The sequence below is a fragment of the Penicillium maclennaniae genome (assembly GCF_028827695.1).
Source record: "Penicillium maclennaniae strain IBT 15551 chromosome Unknown utg000003l:1.0-5670915.0:1.0-5674809.0, whole genome shotgun sequence".
NCBI classification, from domain to species: domain Eukaryota; kingdom Fungi; phylum Ascomycota; class Eurotiomycetes; order Eurotiales; family Aspergillaceae; genus Penicillium; species Penicillium maclennaniae.
The window spans coordinates 2,537,425-2,559,992 of record NW_026623215.1 but is presented as its reverse complement, the minus strand read 5'-3'; the positions used below and the strand labels follow the sequence as shown (position 1 = coordinate 2,559,992).

General features: G+C 51.2%; 9 protein-coding genes across 9 annotated transcripts; 4 read left to right on the top strand and 5 right to left on the bottom strand.

The window, feature by feature from the left end:
• Positions 1-233: 233 nt before the first annotated feature.
• N7477_003070 (Zn(II)2Cys6 transcription factor) lies at positions 234-3,254 on the bottom strand (the record flags this gene model as incomplete). Its single annotated transcript, XM_056964733.1, has 7 exons — positions 234-552; positions 616-1,079; positions 1,148-1,701; positions 1,769-2,050; positions 2,117-2,458; positions 2,513-3,028; positions 3,086-3,254. The coding sequence occupies 7 exons, from the start codon at positions 3,252-3,254 to the stop codon at positions 234-236; spliced, it is 2,646 nt and encodes an 881-aa protein (XP_056824686.1).
• A 1,260-nt stretch (positions 3,255-4,514) lies between these two features.
• N7477_003069 (iron-sulfur cluster assembly protein CIA2) lies at positions 4,515-5,225 on the top strand (the record flags this gene model as incomplete). The annotated part of the gene is made up of 3 exons (XM_056964732.1): positions 4,515-4,794; positions 4,853-4,977; positions 5,016-5,225. The coding sequence occupies 3 exons, from the start codon at positions 4,515-4,517 to the stop codon at positions 5,223-5,225; spliced, it is 615 nt and encodes a 204-aa protein (XP_056824685.1).
• A 251-nt stretch (positions 5,226-5,476) lies between these two features.
• N7477_003068 (U5 snRNP component Snu114, putative) lies at positions 5,477-8,610 on the bottom strand (the record flags this gene model as incomplete). Its single annotated transcript, XM_056964731.1, has 5 exons — positions 5,477-6,039; positions 6,103-7,397; positions 7,444-8,332; positions 8,397-8,536; positions 8,591-8,610. 5 exons carry the CDS (start codon positions 8,608-8,610, stop codon positions 5,477-5,479), a joined length of 2,907 nt encoding a protein of 968 aa, XP_056824684.1.
• A 256-nt stretch (positions 8,611-8,866) lies between these two features.
• On the top strand, positions 8,867-10,296 carry erg10B (acetyl-CoA C-acetyltransferase; the record flags this gene model as incomplete). The annotated part of the gene is made up of 5 exons (XM_056964730.1): positions 8,867-8,931; positions 8,983-9,032; positions 9,090-9,165; positions 9,225-9,717; positions 9,778-10,296. The coding sequence occupies 5 exons, from the start codon at positions 8,867-8,869 to the stop codon at positions 10,294-10,296; spliced, it is 1,203 nt and encodes a 400-aa protein (XP_056824683.1).
• A 413-nt stretch (positions 10,297-10,709) lies between these two features.
• N7477_003066 (putative ZIP family zinc transporter) lies at positions 10,710-11,864 on the bottom strand (the record flags this gene model as incomplete). Its single annotated transcript, XM_056964729.1, has 1 exon — positions 10,710-11,864. One exon carries the CDS (start codon positions 11,862-11,864, stop codon positions 10,710-10,712), a length of 1,155 nt encoding a protein of 384 aa, XP_056824682.1.
• An 803-nt stretch (positions 11,865-12,667) lies between these two features.
• On the bottom strand, positions 12,668-14,290 carry N7477_003065 (Atg14 domain-containing protein; the record flags this gene model as incomplete). The annotated part of the gene is made up of 2 exons (XM_056964728.1): positions 12,668-13,607; positions 13,659-14,290. 2 exons carry the CDS (start codon positions 14,288-14,290, stop codon positions 12,668-12,670), a joined length of 1,572 nt encoding a protein of 523 aa, XP_056824681.1.
• A 5-nt stretch (positions 14,291-14,295) lies between these two features.
• On the top strand, positions 14,296-15,160 carry N7477_003064 (uncharacterized protein; the record flags this gene model as incomplete). Its single annotated transcript, XM_056964727.1, has 5 exons — positions 14,296-14,301; positions 14,622-14,801; positions 14,859-14,917; positions 14,971-15,035; positions 15,096-15,160. The coding sequence occupies 5 exons, from the start codon at positions 14,296-14,298 to the stop codon at positions 15,158-15,160; spliced, it is 375 nt and encodes a 124-aa protein (XP_056824680.1).
• A 282-nt stretch (positions 15,161-15,442) lies between these two features.
• Positions 15,443-17,317, bottom strand: N7477_003063 (uncharacterized protein; the record flags this gene model as incomplete). The annotated part of the gene is made up of 3 exons (XM_056964726.1): positions 15,443-15,639; positions 15,706-16,716; positions 16,768-17,317. 3 exons carry the CDS (start codon positions 17,315-17,317, stop codon positions 15,443-15,445), a joined length of 1,758 nt encoding a protein of 585 aa, XP_056824679.1.
• Positions 17,318-17,688: 371 nt separating this feature from the next.
• Positions 17,689-22,173, top strand: N7477_003062 (cleavage/polyadenylation factor CFT1; the record flags this gene model as incomplete). The annotated part of the gene is made up of 8 exons (XM_056964725.1): positions 17,689-17,892; positions 17,951-18,601; positions 18,654-19,689; positions 19,749-20,059; positions 20,118-20,285; positions 20,337-21,431; positions 21,484-21,631; positions 21,692-22,173. 8 exons carry the CDS (start codon positions 17,689-17,691, stop codon positions 22,171-22,173), a joined length of 4,095 nt encoding a protein of 1,364 aa, XP_056824678.1.
• Positions 22,174-22,568: the final 395 nt, after the last annotated feature.

The following is a 22,568-nucleotide window of genomic DNA, read 5'->3' as shown; positions in this document are numbered from 1 at the left end:
AATGATAGAAGTTGTCCCCGTTCAGTTGTAGTTCCAAAGCGCCGAGCATACTCCGCGGCGCAAGACAATTACTTGAAGAGAGAGATCTGGAGAATGAAGGGGGAATCAAGGATACAAGCAAAAAGAATAGGTCCATGTGGGCACCTCTAATGGCGTGACAGCGAGTGTACACGAGGGACCCAATGGTGACAAGGCGGAAGGTTAATTCGAAGTCGAGCAGGAGGCCCGCGGGCTTAGCCTCGTCGTTTGGTCATGTTGTCAGCGCCAAGGTCTACCGAATAATTCCATCTTCTTTTTAGACCCTGAGGATCATATACACTCGCCACACTTTGCTGCCAATCTCGTGCGCTAAATACGACTTGTGGCGTCTGGAACTGCGGCGGTGACACAGACTGAGTCGGCGCAACAGTAACCTTGGAAGGCGAATCGTATTGAATTGGGTACTGGTGATTCACCATGCTCGACATAGGTTGCGGGGTGTTGCTCATGGGCATCGGGGGAGAGTTGGTGGAGACTGTGGAGGGGTTCACGGAGAATGCCATATCCCATTGACTGTGCGGAGAAAAGAACGGAGGTCAGCGAGTGCCCAGAAAATCCTAAGTGTCCGTCACATACTTGATAATGCGGGTCGGATCCCAACTGTTTTCATCAACCAAGGGAGCATCTAGAGGATGGGTGGTAGGTGGTTGATGGTGCACCATTCCAAAAGATTGTAACTGAGAGGATGTGTCGGACTTCGAGTCTTCAGCACCAGCGGAAATCGGAGGAGTAATGGGGTGTGCGTTAAGACCCACTCTGGATTGGACATTGTTTGACACCTGATTCAGGTGCGGATGATAATGGGCATCCATGGGCGGACTAGGCTGATAGGGCTCCGAGGGACTTCCGTATGGGAAACTCGGTTTCAGCTCGAAGGGACGATTGATGTCAGCAGAAAAAGCCAGCTTCAACGAATCGATCTGCGCCTGAATCTCGGGCATAGGCCAGGCGGTGGAGCATCGCTCTAGGATGCGCATGTGGCGTGTGAAGAATTCTCGAGCGTCGGAGTTAAATTCGGGATCGGGAGAAGTAATTGCAATCTGCATATGTAGCGTCAGAGAGAGGTCCCTTTTATCTACCAGGAAGCCAAAGACCTCGCCTTACTTACCAAATGAAGCATAGTGCAGGTGAGGACACAGTAAATGGCGAAATTAATTCCCCTTTGCATGTAAAGAAGACCGGAAAGCCCAAATCTCTCAAGGATTGCTTCCTGTAGCCGGCAGATACTCTTTGCCGAGGAATAGCATAGGGAAAAATGGACTCGCCAGTCGCCCCCAGCTGCGAAGGATTGAGAGGCCAAAAGCTGCGGACGGTGCAGGAGAATTATTGCAAGATGACAGTGAGAATGCATATTGCCCACGAAATGAGAGGGAAGCCAAGGAGGGGAGCCGTCGGCCGGGTAGTTGACCTGCAGGTCGACTGGTAAATTACGAAGCCAATCCGCAAAAAGCGGATTCCTCTGCACAAACTGAGGATTGGCTCCCCAATCCTTCTGTTTCTTAACCTTGTGATAGATATCCGTAATGATGCGGATATGATGTGCATTCCGAACGAAAAAGGCATACTGTCGAGATCGCTCTATCTCGTAGGAATCGAGACCCCTGATGTCTAGTGTCGGACGCATGTCAACTGTTTCAGGGTCCACACCGTAGTCGGAGCGGCCTAAGGTGATGTTAGTTTCTTGACCATGAAAAATTCCTGGAACACCAAACACCGAACTGTGACCTACCTTGAGGTGCTCCAATCATCACCTCCACCACCAAAAGTGCCTGCCATACTCGAGTATGCACGAGGCATTCAATGGGGCTCAGTTCACACGGTCTTCCTTCGGAATGGGTGCTGTAATGCTCGTGAATGTCCAGATCCTTGGCCATGGAAACAATTGTCTTCACGGTCTGCCAGGACCGATAGTAATAGCCCTTTTTGGGCAAAGACTCCCTCGCTTTCAGTAAGAGAAGAAGGGCTTGAATGGTACTTAAACGGGGAACATCCATGAAGCTAGTCTCATGCCCTGGTAGAGGTGAGATACAAGTCAGCAACTGCAGGGTTCGCATATAACATGAGGGAGTGGACTCACTGTTTGCCAGAGCTAACCACTGAGCACCCTCCGCCGGCTCGTCAGATAAGCGGCCGGCACAAGCAAACAAGGCCTCAAGAAGAAGGGGTGAGATGGAGCTGCGGTCGTTCTGCCATTGATAGTATAGATGGGCCCGGGGTATGACAGGCACGTAAGGGTGGATCTCATCAAAGTATATTTGGAAGTAATTCATCACATCGTCGTCCGAGGGCATAAGTTCGGGAGGAATTCGGATTGTCGCACCCGCACCTGTGCTGAGCGGTGGAAGTCTTTCCTCAACGTCATCTTGAACAGGTGCATCGGGCTCAATGCGGTCCGTTCTTTGTCTTCTAATATACGGGGCTACAGAATGCATATCAGCAAGTCGGGGTCAACAACCGGGTGACCGGACCATACCAATGCCTGTCTCATCAATTTTCAGCTCTCCAAGAACGTCACTGAGATTTTCAGCGGTTGAAGGGTCACTTTCGGCAAATACGGCACGGTCGGTTCCTATGGAAGACGACTGCGCCCCAGTAAACATTTGAGGCTGTGAATATGACTGGTGTGACATGACCATTGAGGGCGATCGAATGTCATTATAGATTCCAGGTTGACTCTGGGGAGCGTGCACAAAGTGAGGATACATGCCTGTTCCATCGTAGGAAGGCATAGATCCCATGGTCACTTGGCTGCCATCTCGATAGGCAGGAGGCACCGGAAAAGCGTGGTGAGAACTCTCAGGAGCACCAGAAGAATCTGCAGGGTCAGATTCGATGCCCTGAGAATCGGGGCCAAAATCGCCGTCCTGTCCGATAGTAGGTGGAACACAGACGAGTTTGAGGCGCGTACATGCCGAGCAGGGCCATGTATTGGTTGTGGCTGCATCACACTTGATCTTTCTCTTCCGACAGCCATTGCAGGCCCGCATTACTGTCATCTCTTAGAATAGGAGTCATACGTTGTGATGCGGTGCTGGGCCTCGCTTACCCTTTAGTCTCTTGTGTCGATTATGTTCGTCGACGAATACGTAGTCTAGACGGATACGATAGTCAGTAGCCGATCCTATCTCATGGCGAATGAATCGGGGACGAGGAAATGTACTTTTCTGGCCCTCGCGGGGAGGCCCCGACGGGGGCGCAAATGCGTAGCTCTGCATGTTGCGCGAGAGACTACCGCACAATGGAGAGAGGGCGATCGAAGAGGTAGCGTATCCGCAAGGACCTGCCCCGGGACGATACCAATAGCACAGCAAGACGTGCTTGTACCAGAAGGAGTGTCGAGATTTCGGGCCCGAAGCTTAGCACCGCTGACGTTGCGGGCTCGGAAAGAATGGCCCGCGCAATTAGGAACAGGTATCAAAAATATATATTCAAGGGCGGTATGTTGCGACAAGCCACCAATCCAGGTCCCAAGAAAGAAATTGGCGGGGGCAAGTGTGTGGCGCGGGTCTGGCTGACGACGAGTTAGCAGCCCAGTCATGCGATCGGGGGCAGAGGCATACAATTAGTCAGTCGGGACGTGCCCGGAAAGAAAAGTTTGAGGCATCGTGCAGATTCAGGGATATAGTGGAGACATGTAGGGGGGAAGAGAGGGGGGGGGGGGGGAAAGAAGTCGTAGTTACCTTTGAATTAGGGAGGAGGGAAAGCTGAGAGGGGTGTGCCAAGGTTGGTGATGAGCATCCAATAGCGTAGTGGATTCGCCGAGTGGGGAGAGAAAAGACAGAGAGAGACAGAGGGGGGGTATTCATCCGGATCCTGCTTTTCTGGACCATAATTCTAGTCTCGGTTGTTAGATTCGGAAAATCATACTGAGTGTCTCTCATTCATCTAACGGTGATCTGTTATATCGTTCCGACGCTAATGGGCTTATAGCAATACCGAGGAATCTCGAACTAGTGTTCCGGGAGATGGCCGAAGCTGGTCCATGATCCTCGTCTCCACTTTACTTTACCCGCGGTTTTTATCCTATTTCTTTTTTTTGGCTTATTGCTCCCCGGACCTTTTTCTCCGTGGCTGAATTTCAATAAGAGGAAAGGGGAAGGGATACGTGAATGTTAACCTTCTCTCAGGTCCGAGCTTCAGGGCTTCTACAAAGTACAGGGAAAACAAGATGAACGTGAAACTCACTCTCGCGATGGACAATTAGATTGGTGCCCTCGTGGCAATGAAACCCCTAAGCACACCGAGTGGGACCGATAGGTTCAGGAAATCCACGAACTGGAACCGCCATGGTTACAAGACCGGTGGAGTAGGGCGCACTTATAGGCTCATGCTTACGTCCGAATTCCTAAGGGCAACGTCCCGGTCGTCGAACAGTCCCAGGGCCATGGTGGACAGTGGGGATGACTCAAAAGGGTAAGAAAGTAGAGAGGAAGAATGAAAAAGAATTAAGGCGAAGAAGCCGAGGATCCCCCGACATGTGCACGTGCGATAAGAGCTTATCTCGGCCCTTTTTTTGCCCCTCTACCTTGTGTAGACATCGTGCCTTTACGACAGTGATCATGGCGGAAATGCAAAACTCGAACCCCACGATTCTCAACGCGGCCGATCTGCCCACGAGATGTCGATCCACCATCAAAAAGGCGGATTTCAAGGCTGGTATCTTTGCTGCCGTCGCCAACCCAGCCGACTTTCTCTCCTCGGACTCCGAGGACGATGACCTGCTCGAAGAGCCTATCGATGAGCAGGAGATCTATGGTAAGCGTCCACCCATCTTGTATTTGATGTTCTTTTTCTTATTCTTTCACTCCAATAGACTTGATTAAATCCATCTCAGACCCCGAACACCCCCTCTCGTTAGGCGAGTTGGCTGTGGTTTCCCTGCCTGACATATTTATCAAACCCACACTTCCCAACGTTCCCGGATCTCCCCTGCAGACTGTAACCGTCCTCATCACCCCAACAATCACTCATTGCAGTCTGGCAACCGTCATAGGACTCGGCGTTCGAGTGCGACTGGAGCAGTCTCTTCCCCGCGCTACCGAGTCGATGTGCGGATCAAGGAGGGAACCCATAGCACTGGCGACGAGGTAAACAAGCAGTTGGGAGATAAAGAGCGGGTGGCTGCTGCCTTGGAGAATGGCGCTTTAATGCAGGTCATCGCCAAGATGATGGAGACGTGCCAGTGAACACGTTCTTGGAGAGAGAAATGTACCAATACACCACCCGGCGCACACCACTTGTTGACCTCTTACGAACCGGCTCATGAATTAAAAGTACCCACAGGAATGACTGTTACCTGGTTGAGCATAAAAAATACATGGACTATTGCATGCCCAAGAAAAGAAAAAGGAGAGAAAACATAAGCGACTCCGTAGCTCCGGGAACCTCTTCCTATTTTTTAATTTCTCTCGGGACTGTCTACACTCATCAGGAAGCATCACGAGTCCAAGACGCCGCTTTCTTTCAGTCCCTTCCACAGTTCCGGCTCGAGGAACTTGCTCACCGTCACGTCCTCGGCGAGACCCTTCCGCCTTCTCGTCTTTAAGACGAAGTCTCGCGCCGTGGCCATGGCGCCCGCCATCTCCAGAGGCTTCAATTTGACCTCACGGTCCAGCGGGTCACCGGGAACGACGCTCCACTTTTCGAACGCCAGACTGACCATGGCCTGGCCCTGAGTGTGGATGCGAAGATCAGTTTCGAATCCGAACGAGTCGATCACCGGAATTAAGCCGCGCACCGAGTACAGCGGTGTACCAGCAATGGGCCCGTCGGACAGGACGTGGCCCCGTCGGCGAGACAGCACAGTATATACCGAGGCAACAGCATCAGCGGGCCCGGTCATCGTGCAAGAGTAGAGGGGTTCCATTAGACGGGGGGAGGCCATAAGGAAGGAGGAGTACACGGCACGACGAGCAGTTGGGATAATTTGACCGCCTCCGCGATAAATTGCCTGGTCGGAGAGGGAGACGTCGGTGAGTCTGAATTTGGTGTTCCGAATGGCTAAGGATCATGTCAGTCTATGCACGCAGGGTTAAAAAAAAGTATCGAGGAGATGTTGCTCACGTTCTTCACAAAGGGGGCCTTCTCTGGTACCCCAGCTGAAACCTTGAGTTATCGAGTCCCGTACGGATCCAAGGAGCTTCTTATCCACCTGTGAGGGTAATGTGTCGTCCTGCAGAACATTGGGACCCATCTCATCGGGCCCAAAAGCCCAGATGCTGCGAGCTGCGAGCTTGTCCCAATCATAGTTTTCCTCAAAGTAACGAGCAACCTTCCGGATCGGATCCTTGATGCTGACTCTGCCGCTCTCAATATCTTCCGCGATCCCATCATCCAACGGCTCTGCAACCATGGTGATCTTATTCTTCTTGTTGGGGGTGATCGAATAACACATCATTGCTGATGTCTCGACCACCGTTTCACAGAAGCGAGTGACCGGGTCCGAGACCTTGATTTCCATCTCGGAGTACAGTCGACGCAGGTCATGCAGAACACAATCCATATAGAGTTCCCCCGTACCCAAGACGACATGTTCACCAGACTCCTCAACCTTAGTGGAGATCAGAGGGTAGCTCTTATTGATCTTGCGGAGACCGTCTAACATCTTGGGCAATTCTGATGGGTTGACTGGCTCCACGGCAACCTTGAAGACTGACTCAGTCATGTGTCGAATGGGCCGGAATATGTGCACCTCCTCATCATCATCTAGCTTGAGAGGGACCAGGGTGGCTGTCTTGACGATTGAATTGTCCACGCCACCCAAGAGGACCCAATTACCTGCGGGAACACCGTCAGTGGAGATGTTGTAACAAGTCTCCGCGATGTAAGTGTCTGAAATGGTTGCGATGGCCATATCCTCCTCATCCTCAGGAGTATACCCTTCACCGAGAACGCGAACTTGCTGGCCGGGCCGAGCCGTGCCACTCATGATCCTTCCAAATGAGTAGAAACCAGTGGCGTCGGTGCTGCTGAAAAGCTTGGTGACGTGGACCACCAAGGGACCATCCTGGTTACAGGTGGTCATAGAATCCACAACCTTGGTGTCCAAAGGACCAGTGTAATACCTCTCCAAGACCCTCTTGGCGCCATCAATCGGAGAAGGAACGTGCTGAACTATCATATCGACAAAACCAGTAGGGGGACCAAAGAATTGCTCGCAAACCAGATTTAGCAGCTCCTTCGCGTCCGCCTTTAATTGTGATGGCTTCAAGCTGACACCCACACTCGCCAGGGTCTCTTTCAAATCTTCCGGGCTCTCACTAATCGTGTGAGAATAGAGTTTGTAGATTGGTTCCAGCACAAATTTGACAAATGCTCGTTTGGAGTTCTCTTCCATGCCCTTGCGAGTGAACTTTCGGCTTTGGGAATTCGTAGAAGATGTCTCCCCACAAACGAGCTGCAAACTCAGTCGAGTCGAGTCGTGGATAAGTGTCTGCGTACATCCGAGCGAAGGACTGCAAGGTGAAGCACCAGTTCATGGAGCTTGAAGCAAATGCGACATTTCCCTTCTCGGGGCTTAGGCGACGCCGCTCACCCTGGCCTGGCAAGATATTCTCAATGACGGTATTGACCTCTTCAATTACATGTTTCAACTTGAAATAAGCGTCATTAGGGGGCAGCTTGAGCTCCAGAATCAGCCGGTCCATCTTATTCACGACCAGAGTCAAGGGAAGATCCTCCAAAACTGCGTGCTTGATGATTTGCTCCGTGTTGGACTGGACACCCTCCACAACATCCACCACGAGGACGACGCCATCAGCCAATCGGACGGATGCAGCTACCTCGTCCACAAAGTTCACGTGTCCCGGGGTATCGATGATATTGACAAGGTGGGATTTGCCTTTGGTCCCTTGAAGAACCAAGCTCATTGGCGCGGACTTGACAGAGAGACCTCGCTCTCGCTCCAGGAAATAAACATCGGTATAACGCAGCTGCTCCTCCTTGCGCTTGCCCATGCGCTTTTCAAGACGTGCCGTCAGGTCGTGTGTCTGTCTCACAAGCATGTCCATGAACGCGGTTTTTCCATGGTGTAAATGGCCCACAACAGCGACATTCCTTACTTGGTCGGGAAAGCTGAGCAAATCTGTCATGAATTCCCGAGAAAAGTATACGGGTGGGAGCTCTGTTTCCGCGATCGCAAATTTCTTCTGCTGAACGGGAGCGATGATCGGTTCGGACAGCGGCTGTGCATCTTCCTCCTGGACCAGAGTCTCGACATCGACACCATAGATTTGTTGTGCGCTAGGATAATACTGCTTGTCTTCGTGCAAGATAACAGCGTTTGAAGGGCCATCTGCACGAGACGCGGTTCAGTTCGCAGTTGGAGGAATTTTCTTGCAAAGGAGCGCGCAACTTACCATCGACCTCCATTAATTGCTGGTCATTGACCTCTTCCTCTTCGTTGTCATCATCGAACGCTTCGTCGAACTTGAAGGCCGGTGGGACCTGGTCATGTTGCTCCTCGTCGGACTCGGCCTCGCCGATGTAGTTACCAAACCTAAGCCCATATTAGCTGGCAGGAACCACAATTCGAAGGGAACAGAAGACTTACTCGTCGTAGAGATCATCCATGATTTATTGGAAGACGTGGGACGGGGTCGGCGCAAAATAGAGCAGAAACCCCGAATCGGTGCTGGCGTGACGCCGGAGAAAGCTGGAGGTTCGCAACTTTCACTTGGCCCGAGCGTCTGGCAAGTACTCGCGCCTACACCGTACACCTCCTCACTCCCCACTATAAAAGTGATCTGCCCCTCTTCCTTTTCTTCGGCTCTTCCTTCTTTCTTACTCTTCCTCTTCTTCAATTCTCTCTCAATTGTATTCCGCCAACATGTCCTCTCTTCCTCCCGTCTATATCGTATCTCACGCCCGTACGCCTGTGGGCTCATTCCTTGGGTATGTTCATCTCATAGTCCCCGTTCACGGCAGCTGACTTGTGTGATCTAGCTCCCTGTCCAGCTTGACTGCCCCCAAGCTTGGTGCCCACGCCATCAAGGGTATGCCACTTATTGCTATTGATCTTGCCCTTGCCCCTTGCTAACGGTCCCTGCCAGCTGCTGTTGAGCGTGCCGAGGGTATCAATGCCTCTGATGTCGAGGAGGTCTTTTTCGGCAATGTCTTGTCCGCTGGGTATGTGACAGAAAAAACCGTGCGCAATTGCTTCTCTTGAAGCTAATTTTCTCAAATAGCGTTGGCCAGAACCCTGCCCGCCAATGTGCCATTGGCGCTGGTCTCCCCGACTCCACCGTCTGCACCACCGTGAACAAGGTCTGCGCCTCCGGCCTGAAGGCCATCATCCTCGGCGCCCAGACCATCATGACAGGAAACGCCGATGTTGTCGTCGCTGGTGGCGCCGAATCCATGTCGAATACCCCTCACTATCTGCCCAGTCTTCGCACCGGAGCCAAGTACGGCAATCAGAACATGGTGGACGGGATTATGAAGGACGGTCTGCAGGATGCTTATGGCAAGCAGGAACTCATGGGTTTGCAGGCTGAGGAGTGTGCTCAAGACCACGGCTTCAACCGCGAACAGCAGGACGACTATGCTATCCGCACCTACGAGAAGGCTCAGGCTGCTCAGAAGGCCGGTGTCTTTGACTACGAGATTGCCCCTATTGAGATCCCCGGCTTCCGTGGCAAGCCCGGTGTGACTGTTTCTCAGGATGATGAGCCCAAGAATGTAAGTTTGCCTCTGGTTCACCTGTTTTTGACCCTTTCCTGACTGCCATTCCTTTTCTAGCTTAACCCCGACAAGCTGCGTGCCATGAAGCCCGCATTCATTCCCGGTACCGGCACTGTGACTGCTCCCAACTCGTCCCCGCTCAATGACGGTGCTGCCGCAGTTGTCCTGGTTTCCGAGGCCAAGATGAAGGAACTCGGCCTGAAGCCTATTGCCAAAATCCTAGGCTGGGGCGATGCTGCTCAACAGCCCAACAAGTTCACTACTGCGCCCGCATTGGCCATCCCCAAGGCTCTCAAGCACGCTGGCGTGACTCAAGAGTCTATTGATGCCTTTGAGATCAACGAGGCATTCAGTGTTGTGGCCCTTGCCAATATGAAGCTGCTTGGCCTTTCCGAGGAAAAGGTCAACATCCACGGCGGTGCCGTGGCCATCGGTCACCCTCTGGGCGCCAGTGGTGCCCGTATTGTGTCTACCCTGATCGGTGTCTTGAAGGCGAAGCAGGGTAAGCTCGGCTGCGTCGGCATCTGCAATGGTGGCGGTGGGGCGAGTGCCCTGGTGATTGAGTCCCTTCTTTAAAGAGCTCTCATAATGATGATGTACGGATACGACATGACTTCCATTCATACGTGGAAAAAATACCAATCGACCTTTTGTTGGAAATAGATATTGGAATACACCAATTTGAAGCTAGTAATAAATCATCTAACCTTATGCCTCCCTTCTTTCTCTTTCTCTTCTTCTCTCTCATCCCTTTTTTATTGCCGACGAGTTCGAGATCAGTTCTGGCCACAATCGAGTTATCCACTCAAGAAATGGGAAGCAGTGCATAATTCGGCTTCACATGCCTAGGTACTCTATGTCCAGCAAATTGGAAGGGTTTTATTGGACCTTGGTACAACGATTGAGTTTGAAATGCTTGTAAAGAGTCTATGATGTCAAATCTGAACAGTCAAGCGAGAGATTTCCAAGCATGCCGTCACTATCATTCATTAAGCGAATGCCCCGACGAACGCCATCAAGAGGGCTCCGCAAGCAACGGAAATACAAGCTTCGACGCGCCGCCTCCCTTTCAGAGTCTCGTAACTGGATTCACTCAAGAAATCCTCTGCAAGAAGTTCAACAAGACCCGCGAAAAGTAAGAGGCCGCTACTAATGGCGTTCGTGATACCAACCATGAGCAGGCCCGTAGTGCTAGCGGGATCATAAAGATTATGCAAGACAAGCCCGATGGCCTGGCCAAGAGGCGTAGTTGTTCCGTAGGCCAGTGACATGAGCCAGGGCTTCATAGAGTTTGGCGAAAAAAGATCAGGAATGAGCGATGCTATTCTTGACCCCAAAGCAAACCCTTCGAAGGTTTGATGGAAACTGATGGCGATAAGGAGCACAATGAAAGACGTGCCCGTGGCGACACTAAGTGCCATGCCAATAAAGATACTGTGAAACAGAATTCCAGCCTCCAAAAGAAGACACTGTAAGAGCTGGCGCTGTGGATTCTGCATCGGTATGTCAGATTCGGTGTGCGATCGATGATGACCATTAATTTGCGGCCGGTGACGAAGGTGAGACCGAGAAGATGGTAGCGCCTGTCCGTTTACCGGAACATCATCGGCATACGCATCAAGACCATCGACATCCGCATCATCATCTTCTTTATCCGGACGAGACCCGGTCAAGCTTGGCCGTTGGAATTCGTATGACGAACCAGGAGCTGCTTCGTTATCATCCTCTTGACCATCTTGACTTAATCCTTCCAGGCGAATGTTGCCCGAGGCGTCTCGGGACTCCAATCTCGAGTAGCTGGGAGCGGGTTGTCTGAAAGCCTCCAGGGATTCGCGGCCCATATCGCCGATAAGCGTGTCATACTCATTCCCATGAACATGCCCGGCGCCTTTCATGGCAAAGAACATCTCCAGGATAACGACGGCAAAGACAGATATCATCGCGACGAACCCTGCCATTGCGCGATATGTCTGACTCCAGAATCGAGGGAGACATGGATCGGTCAAGGAAACAAAGGCTGTCGGCAGCAAGTGTACGAATGCCGTAGCGATCAGAACACCGGTTCCGAAGTGTCTCGAGATGAACAGGAACCGGCGCGGAATAGGAAGACGAGGAAGCGGCGGGCAAGCACCGGGAACGAGCATGCTGTTTAGCGCATCGACCATTAGCAACCTGTTCTCGTAGTAGGGAGGTGAAGAAAGCGGCGCATACCGAAGGTACTTAGCCCCAAAATGAGGAATAGAGCCATTACATGTAGAGGCGTATTATAGGCACCTCGCTCCCGTGAGCCACATGATGGTGCATCTGCCGAATTTCTGGAGTGAGTCCCGCCTCGCCGCAGGAGCTCGGCTCTCAGGAGAGACTCGGGAATATCCGAGAGGGCGGGGAGAGCACGCCTGAAGTCTGTGGGTTGTCTTAGCGAGGCTTGAAAAAGTTACCAGTCTTCAGGGCAGCTGACCAAGAGATCCCTCGCCTGCAGTTTGCCATGCCTGGGCAATTTGCATTTTTGTTCCGGGAAGTTTGAGTGGTGTTGAACTCAGGCCACATGTCCCGGATGCTGCTTCACACCGTCGAAGAGGTTTGCAATGATGTGACCAAGGCCAGTTCGCGGGATTGGCCTCGGGTAATGCACAATGCGGAGTTATCAAAGTGTTGACAGCTGTCCAGGAGATCCCGCTGCCGGGAGCATAATGTCATTGCGAATAAGCGGAGGGACTCGGGCCACGCACATCACTTTAACCTTATCGGATGCTTAGTCACTCCACGCGGCCTTTATCCCAGGGATCAAAGACCCGAAACAGGTCATTTCAGATAGTGCATCCGATTTTATGGAACTAGATGAATACATATATGGGAGAAGCTGAATATTGTTATGTAAGCTTGTATGTCTATTTTGCGAATCAGACGAAAGAAGAGCCTCCAAACCGTCTGCCATCGGCATACCGTTTTATCTACTGTTGAGCTTCATCCAGCCACTCGTGCCTTTAGGCCGACGAGCTTCGTCTGCCTTATTTGGAGAGCTCGAATTTTTTGAAAATCCACATGGGTTGGCGTGGGTGGTGGACAAGCTCGAGACTTGTAATTCATTGCTCTCCATCGGTACTGCCGGTTGATGGGCCTCTGCAGAGCCATCGTCCCATTCCTTCTCTTCCAAAAATTCCCATTCTGCGCTTGCCATTTCTCCAAGAAGGTTGGATCTCAATTTGTCCGCAATCTTCATTGGAGTCGGGAGCTTCCATGATCGTATAAACTCAGTACCTTCGGATGCCCCGAGGAAAGAGTGTGCCGTGCCGTGAGAGTAGTGGCCTAGCATAGGGAATGACTTTGTCCGCTGGATAGTCGTTTGTGGGGTGTCTTTAGTGGATTTCAACCGGGCCTGTGTGTCTCGGCCGGCAAAAGCGCGCATCAAATTGGACGTTTGGGCTGGCGGGGCGACCAGTACCTGCCACATGCTCTGACCAATATTGCAAACATCTTCCCACGAGTCCGACACTAGGTTGATTCCTTGCGTTCGGCACAGCCACGCGACATCCCAAGCGAGGAGGGTGGCCCCTTCAAGAAACAGAGCATATGTTTCAGGATCTTCTTTTGCTAGCCGAGGAAGAGCTTTGTCAATGAACAACGGCCGAGGTCGCGGCTGAGCTCGAGTTTCTCCTGTCTTCGATGTCGTGGGACTCGATGTCGCTGATCGAGGGGCGCAGACTCCATCCGGTAGTTCATGCGATTGATAGGATGCCGCAGGAGAGTATATCGTGGGAATAGGATGGTCTTTGTGTGGAAGCGTGATCTCAGCAGGGAGCCTTAGAGAAAGGTAGTGCGAGACGAGGACAAGAAGTCGAGCAATGTTGGAGAGTGAGGTGCAGATTTGCGCTGGCGTGGCACCTGTACTTGTGTTAGTATATCATGGCAGAAGACAGAAGGCCGACGTGAAAAAAGACTTTCCATTCATGTCCCTCAGGTCTACCAGTGAAATTCCTCCGAGCACGTATGTCACCCGGGCGTCATTGCTCCTCGAAGTCTTTTGCCGTAGGCCGTAGAGATGAGCAGCCTCCCGACACAGAAAGATCCGAGCTTCTGCTGTTTTACTATGCAAAGAGTGCCAAAGATGCTCTGTTCTTTTGCTTGTGTTTTGGATGGCTGTTAAAGTCACAGCCTCCCGCTCCTCCAGCTGATACCGCGCTGATTCCGCATCGGAGCGCCTGCGGGACAAAGCTGCCTTGCGCTCCGAGATATGAGACTTTTTAACCTTGATTTCCTCCTTCAAGGCCTTGACCTGTCGGTTGATATCTTCCTTCGTACTTGAGAAAGCCGCTTGCTGGCTGGAGATGGCCTCTACAGTCCACCATCGAGAGCTCTCATGATCAGTCCGCGGGCGGTTCGATTCAGTCGGCACAGACTGAGATGGGGTCGCATCAAATGAAAGAGATGCTTCAACCTGGCTTCCTATGACTTCTTTCCGCAGAAGAAGTTGGGTAATTTCCAGTCGTGGCCGGTAGAGCCGATTGCGGGCGCATGTTGGACAGAGCAAGCGGGAATGGGAGTAGGCGGTGGCGCATATGTGACAGCTCATCGCAGATGATCGTGAGTAGTCAAGGAGAATTAGAGAGTCGCATTTCCATGGTGGAAGCTGCTTGAGCCACTTTCAATGAGCGTAGAGTAGGATGATGGGCAAGCGAACGTCAGTCGGAGTTGGCACTGTATGTCGTCACCTGACGCGGGCCCAACCATTCTTTTGTATATCGAAACGGCCGCGTGAACAGATGACTTGGCTTTCCAGGCGCCTGCTCCCGTGTAGCCCCATGCCCTTCTTCCTGAACTGTTTCGCTTGAATCACCCCACATGGAGTCGATGGGTTACCAAAATGACCAGGTGCTTCCGCCCTTGCTATTGAGGCGGTTCAGGAAACCAGTCCCGCGTCCGCCAACTCTGCTATCAATGCCGAATTTCCTCTTGTCTCTCGCCTTACAAAGGGCCTTCAAGAATGTGACTGGAAGCAGTTGGAGGAAAAATACCAGGATGCCATGAATGAGCATAGCCGTGTGGAAGAGGATATTCGTGTGGAGACGGCAAAGCTGCTCGAGGTAAGATCGCCTCCGATGTGTACATGAGTTCTTTCACTCTGACACCTTGACAACTAGGTTTTTACAGCGTGGTCTCAGACTACCGTGCTACAGGATGAACAACGAGCCCTGAAACGGTATGCAGTCTCTAGGAAAGGCCGATCGCGAGTGACATTCTAACACCGGACAGGTTCAAGACGCAGATGCAGCATGTGCAAAATTCCGAAATCATCGTGGAAAGCAAGAAAACACATTGTAAGTCTCAACTTCGTACCACTCTCTCTCGGCGTGGGCCCTGACACAATGTCGTGGTAGACATGGAGGTTGTAAAGGCATTCCAGAGCGCTCTAGCCTTGCTCAATGGTCAGCTCAAAATCTGAGTCATGACACGGAATTGTGCTATTGGGTCCAGTGGGTCGGAACGGGAGCTTCGGTGCATTGATTGAATATGCCAGAGAATCTTATTGAACGGGCTATGAAATATCATCGGGTCGTTAGAGGCCATGTGTTTATTATCCAGGCATAGCCTCAGCGTTGGTGGATCATAATGATGGCGTCCAAAATTATGAAAATTGATACAAATGAAATTGCCGAATTGAAGGGAACAAATGCCGACTTGCAGTGGTACTTTTTTGACGAATGCCCCTTCGTCACACAAATTATCATTCAGAAGAGTGACCATCTTGACGAACACCCTGGCCAGCACGGCCCGTAATATCCTGCCAAGTCGCATTGAATCGTCTACCTGTAGTAGCCAGCAAGCCTTCTTCTTCAGCTTCTTCAGCATCCTCGTCAAGTTGCCTCTCATCCAATCTTGGTGAGCGGAATAGTAAGGCAACGAAGATGATCAGGTATATTCCTATCAAGATGATTAACAAACATCATCCTTGGGCGTAGCGAAGAGCTGAGGAATTGGGTCTCTTACCGAGGAAGAAGAACTGGGCCCAGAAAAACACGACGCCGAAGAAGGGATAATTGAGCGTGACGCGATTCAGGAAGGTGCTGACAACGCTGGGGGTGCACACTTGCTGTGCGGCGGGATGTGCTGCTGTTTCAGAACACGGCTTAATGAGATCTCTGCTGTCAGAGCAATCAGGCTGTTCCAGTGGAGATGTCGTTGCGCGGTCACAGAAGGTTTGTGGGCCAAATGTCGCATATTGCGGAGCTACCAGCATGGAAACAGAATAATTGAGTGCCAAAATGATCAGCATTAACATAGAGGTTGCTAAGAGCAAAGCCTGAGGTGAAGTATGGCCTTTTCGAATTTGGAAGATCCTAATCCAAAGAAAGCGGATACCTATAGTGGCAATACCAACAACCGAGCTGGAGAACATCAGTAAGACAAGCAACGTAAAGATGGCATAGTCGACGGGGAAGACTTTGGCAGATTGAACGAGAGCCCAGTTGACCGGATTAAAAATATTGACGTGCCCAAGGATGTATCCACAGCGGTGCTTGCAAACCGAGTTTGTTGCTTTGTCGATGGCCGTCAGGAGCATGGACAGCCACGTCAAGAATGCGAGCAGGAGCAGTAGAATACCCCCGAGGAGCTTAAAGGGGCGAAGAAATGCTCCGACCTTATACCATGCCCGCATCAACCAGCCGTGTCCTTCGCCTTGCGTTTCTTCAACGAGACGTTGTCGCCTGATCAATGTCCTTTCCTCACGAGTAAGAGTGTCAAGCTCTCTGCGGTCTTTTGAAGAAAGAAGCTCGGGGTTGCCCCCACAACGGCCTTCAAGCTGTCTCTGTCGTTCTTGGTTGGTCTCAAGTTGTCGAGCAGTGCTTGCTCGCAACGTGGGGCTGGAGATAGAAGGAGCTGTCTTGATAAGACCAATAGGAAGCAAAGCAAGCCCTGACGAAGTATACAGGACATACAGGCATAATCCCAGTGTCATCAGAAGCCCGAGAGCAAATGTCAGGGCGCGCTCGCCATCTTCTTTTATGTCAGTTTGATTGAGTATCAGAAAGATTGGAAGAAAATACGCACGGTTCTCAGTCAACAGGTGCTTGAAGTAATCCAAATCCATATCGTTCTTTCCATTGGAGACAGGTACAAGAAATCCGACTAGGAAAATTATGACCAGGATGGCAACGAACGAGAGAGTGTACTTGAGAGCGCCCCAGAAGCGCTGCCCGGGTGTCTGCTCGCCTGCCTCGATGGCCACCTCATCGTATTCTTCGTACCAGAAATACGTAAAGGGAATGACCAGTAGACATAGCAATGCATCCAAGGAGTAGAGGAAGTAATAGACGATGGTGAGAGAATAGGTAATGTTGTCGACGGCATCCTGAGTAGCCCAGTCTTTCCGTCGGCCCAACTTGGACGAAGTAGTCGATGAAACCAGTGCCACATCAACAGGAAGCAGAAGAACCGTGGCCAGGAGACAGGTGATAGCAATAATGCACGTCAAAGTTACAGAGGGAGAACGGTCACGCGGGGTTTGATAAACAAAAATGAATACCGATGCCACCGCGAGCAAGATAGCTATGACGACAGCATACACGATCCAGATCAAGGATATTTGGAGGAGCGCCATATTAGGGAGTCGCGATCGCAATTGTGATTGCGATCTCACATAAGGTATTTCAAGAAGCCGGGGATAGTTTGAAGCAAGAGAGAAAGCTTCTCAGGTTTCGCAATTCCAAGGTGAGAAAGTCGAAGTAAACTGCGACGCGCCTGTCGTCATTAACTAAGCCCGTTTGGGTAGCAACCACGTGATGGGGAATTTGTCGGGAATCCGCCCTGTCTTGCGCTTCACTTTATACTTCCTCCTCTCCCATTGATTTTGGAATTTGATTCCTGATTTCTTGAATTCGCTGAGCTGCCATGTACATTGGCGGCTCTACTCGCCTCATTAACTAGGTCATTAGAGCAATCCGAAGACCTCGAGGTGCTGGGTTTTTCACAATGCAGTGTTATACGGAATTGCTACCCCCGACGGGGGTCACTCATGCCTTGGCACTACCTTTTGTCTCCGCTACTGCTAAAAATCTGATTGTGGTCCGGTCGTCGCTACTGCAGGTTTTTTCACTTCGCGACCCAACCTCTTGGCGGACAGGAGAAAGCACAGAGACCAGCCCGTCAGCCTCCCACCAACCGGAGACGAAATTGGTCCTAGAGAGAGGAGTATCACCTTCCGGGGACAGTGACTGATATCAGCCGAGTGAAGCCCTTAATCACGAAGAGCGGCGGAGAAGCCATTTTACTTGCTGTTCGTAATGCCAAACTCAGCTTGGTCGAGTGGGACCCTGAGCGCCATGGCATTTCCACGGTCTCTATCCATTACTACGAAAGAGAGGACCTCACTCGTAACCCCTGGGTGCCTGACCTAAGCCGCTGTGAGAGTATTCTCAGCGTGGATCCAAGCAGCCGATGTGCCGTTTTCAATTTCGGTGTCCGTAACCTTGCCATTCTGCCTTTTCACCAGGCTGGTGATGACTTGGTCATGGATGACTATGACTCGGAGCTGGATGGAGAGCGTCCTGACAGGACCCAAGAAAGGTCGACTGGTGTCGAGAAATCCAAAGACGGCTCAGGGCATCAAACCCCTTATGCTGCCTCCTTTGTTCTGCCGTTAACAGCATTGGATCCTTCGTTGTTACATCCCGTCAGTCTTGCATTTCTTTACGAATATAGGGAGCCGACTTTCGGCATTTTGTATTCTCAAATCGCAACTTCCAATGCTCTGCTTCACGAAAGAAAGGATGTGATGTTCTACACCGTCTTTACTCTAGACCTAGAGCAACGTGCATCCACAACTCTACTGTCGGTGACCCGGCTTCCCAGTGATTTGTTCAAGATAGTGGCACTCCCACCTCCCGTGGGGGGGGGCCCTCCTTGTCGGTTCCAACGAGATCGTACATGTTGACCAGGCGGGTAAAACCAACGCGGTGGGCGTGAATGAATTTTCCAGGCAAATGTCATCTTTCTCAATGAGTGATCAATCCGATCTCGCTTTCCGTCTCGAGGGATGTGTCGTTGAACGACTAGGTCGTGATAGCGGCGATCTTCTTCTTGCTCTTGCCTCCGGGGAAATGGCACTGATCAAATTTAAGCTGGATGGGCGGTCTGTGTCAGGCATGACAGTTCACCCACTGCCACCCCAGGTTGGTGGAGATCTTTTGAAGTCGGCCGCATCATGCTCCACTTGCATTGGCGATGGGAATATCTTTATCGGTAGCGAAGATTCGGATTCGGTCCTTTTGGGATGGTCTACTTCCTCACTATCTGCTAAGAAGGCACGAAATGAGTCCAAAAGGGCCAATGACAGTGTCGAAGAATTTTCAGACAATGACCAATTAGATGACGATGTTTATGAGGATGATCTTTACTCTTCAGTGCCCGAATCCAATCAGGCCGACCCACGCATGGTTCCCGAAATACCGACCTCTGAGCTCTATCATTTCCGTCTGAATGATCGACTGACCAGCACTGGCTCCCTACGGGATATCACACTAGGACAAGCTTTTCCAGCAACCAAAAATACCAATAACTCCGCTATTGAAGGCGTTTCCGCCGAGTTGGAGCTTTTGGCATCACAAGGCTCCGGTCGTGCCGGTGGCCTGGCTGTCATTAAAAGGGAAATTGACCCCGTCACCTCCATTTCTATGAAGATCGAAGATGCCAATGGGGTGTGGTCGGTCTCCGTGGCCTCGGAGAGAGGCAGTCTTGCCAAAAGTGGTGATCCGTTAGAAGAAAATTCCTTCCAGCATTATGTGATTGTTTCGAGACTCAGCGGATCAGAAAAGGAAATTTCCGAGGTCCTGAAAATTGAAGGGCAAGACCTCGAGTCTTTCAAAGCTCCCGAGTTTAATCCTAATGAAGACCGAACCATCAATATCGGAGCGTTAGCTGACAATACTCGTCTTGTCCAAGTCCTACGAAATGAAGTCAGAAGCTATGATATTGGTGAGACTTAGATTCAACAGTTTTCTTGTTGGCTGTTTACTAACATCTGAATCAATTAGACCTTGGGCTAGCCCAAATTTATCCCATTTGGGATGAGGACACCGACGAAGAGCGTCTAGCAGTAAGCGCAAGCTTCGTGGATCCTTACCTTGCGATTCTACGGGACGATTCCTCCCTGTTGGTTCTTCAAGCAGATGACAGTGGTGACCTTGACGAGGTATCACTTCCAGATGAGATCTCATCATCAAAATGGCGATCGACCTGTCTATATAATGACAAGCATGAAGCATTCGGCAAGTGTCACCCATCGCCAAATGCTGCCAAAGAAAATGTCTTGATCTTCTTGCTAAGCATGGACAATAAAGTCTCAGTAAGTCTATCCATCTCTTTCAAGCATAGAAGTCCAATGACCAACAAACAAACCACAGATCTTCAGGCTTTCAGACATGGTAATTTTGTCCGTCATTGATGGCGTTGACTGCTTACAGCCTGTCTTGTCAGCAGAGCCGCCTCGCAGGTCAAATTCTCGAGAACTCTTGAACGAGGTCCTTGTCGCGGATCTCGGTGATCGTTGGGCTCATTCGCCATATCTGATCGTACGACCCCCTTTGTCCAATACCTTATCCTATATCTAATTTATACATCAGGTGCGAACCGTCAACGATGACCTGGCTGTCTACAAGCCTGTCTTCATACCAGTGGAGGTCGAGAATAGATTAATGCAAGACCTGCGATTTTTCCGCGAGGCCAACCATAGCTTGTCCAATGTCACATCGGGGGAATCATCTAGCTTGCTGGAGGAAAAGCGGGGGACAAGGCCATTGCGAGTTTTGCGTGACGTTGCCGGGCTTTCCACCGTTTTTCTACCTGGAAGTTCTGCTGGATTTTTGTTAAAGACTGCTGCAAGCTCGCCACACCTCGTGCGACTTCGTGGCGAGTTCACGCGATGGATGAGTGGCTTTCACTCGTCGTCTATCGGCTGTGAGAATGGTTTCATCTACGTCGATTCCGATAATTGGGTTCGTGCTTGTCAATTACCCCCAGATACTCAGTTCGACTACCCATGGACACTACGCAAGATCCCCATGGAAGAGCAAGTCGACTTCTTGACCTACTCGACATCATCCAATACCTATGTCCTCGGGACCAGCTCCAAGGTCGGCTTCAAGTTACCAGAGGACGACGAGTTGCATCCGGAGTGGCGCATGGAGTCAATAACATTTTTGCCTGAGGTCCCTCAGAGCTCTGTGAAAGTTGTCAGCCCCAAAACTTGGGCCGTGATCGATACTTATCCTCTGGAATGTGCAGAGCATATAACAGCGGTTAAAAATGTGAATTTGGAGATTTCCGAAAACACACACGAGAGGAAAGACCTTATTGTTGTGGGAACGGCTATTGCTAAAGGCGAAGATATTCCGTCCCGCGGGTGTATCTACGTTTTTGAGGTGATCGAAGTTGTTCCGGAACCAGGCCAACCAGAAACTGGACGGAAATTGAAGCTGGTTGGCAAGGAGACCGTGAAGGGTGCCGTAACGGCACTGTCGGGCATTGGCAGCCAGGGCTTCATCATTGTGGCCCAGGGACAAAAGTGTATGGTTCGAGGTCTCAAGGAAGACGGTAGCCTTCTTCCCGTGGCCTTCATGGATATGCTTTGCTATGTAAACGTCGCCAAGGAACTCAAAGGCACAGGGATGTGTATCCTTGGCGATGCCGTCAAAGGCATCTGGTTTGCAGGCTATTCGGTAGGATACCACTTGGATGCGTTTGTTGAGACTGCACTAACCTCCATTGCAGGAAGAACCGTACAAGATGACACTCTTCGGCAAAGACCCAGACTACCTGGAGGTGGCGGCGGCGGATTTCCTGCCGGACGGGAATAAGCTCTATATGCTGGTTGCGGACTCGGATTGCAACCTCCATGTTCTGCAGTACGACCCCGAAGGTGCGTGATGAAATTACAGGCCATATGTGGAATGATGAAACCTTACTGACCCATCTCAAGATCCCAAATCTTCCAATGGTGACCGACTGCTCAACCGGAGTAAGTTCTACACCGGCAACTTTGCCTCGACAGTGACTCTACTGCCCCGTACTCCGGTGACGTCCGAATTGGTGGAATCGAACGACGATGAGATGGACGTGGACAAAGACCTGTCCAGACACCACGTCTTGATCACCTCGCAGAACGGATCTCTAGCATTGGTCACATCCGTTACCGAAGAATCTTACCGTCGACTGTCAGCTCTACAATCTCAGTTGACCAACACCATCGAACATCCCTGCGGACTGAATCCTCGTGCATTCCGGGCTGTTGAAAGCGACGGGGCCGGTGGCCGAGGCATGATTGATGGAAACTTGCTGCGTCAGTGGCTGAGCCTAGGGAAACAACGCCAGGCGGAGATCGCGGGTCGGATCGGCGCCAAGGAATGGGAAATCAGAGCCGATCTAGAGACTGTTGGTGGAGACGGACTGGGCTATGTGTAGATAGACATACATGTGTAGCTATACTCGTTGATTCGTCCTGGAATTTCCACCCCAACCTGCTCGATCGTGACGGTCCCCTACTAGTGGACCCACCTAGTACTTCCAGTGGTGTATCCATACGAGCAACAGCATCATCATTCACTAGGATACATACCGCGCGTCATATGACAAGCTACCTCGCGAACGGCTAAGAGGAGGATATTCATCAACAATGTGAAGTTTCGTTTTCAGACTAAAGATCCTGGGCTGCCAGAGATATAAAGCGGCCATCGGCTCAGGATCGAGCGCGATGAACAGCAGCGTAACATCATAACACGATGGGATATAACCAAGCACCAAGAACCAAGAGAAGACCCGCAGAAAACCTCAAAAATCCAGTCCCGTCGTAGTGGCCC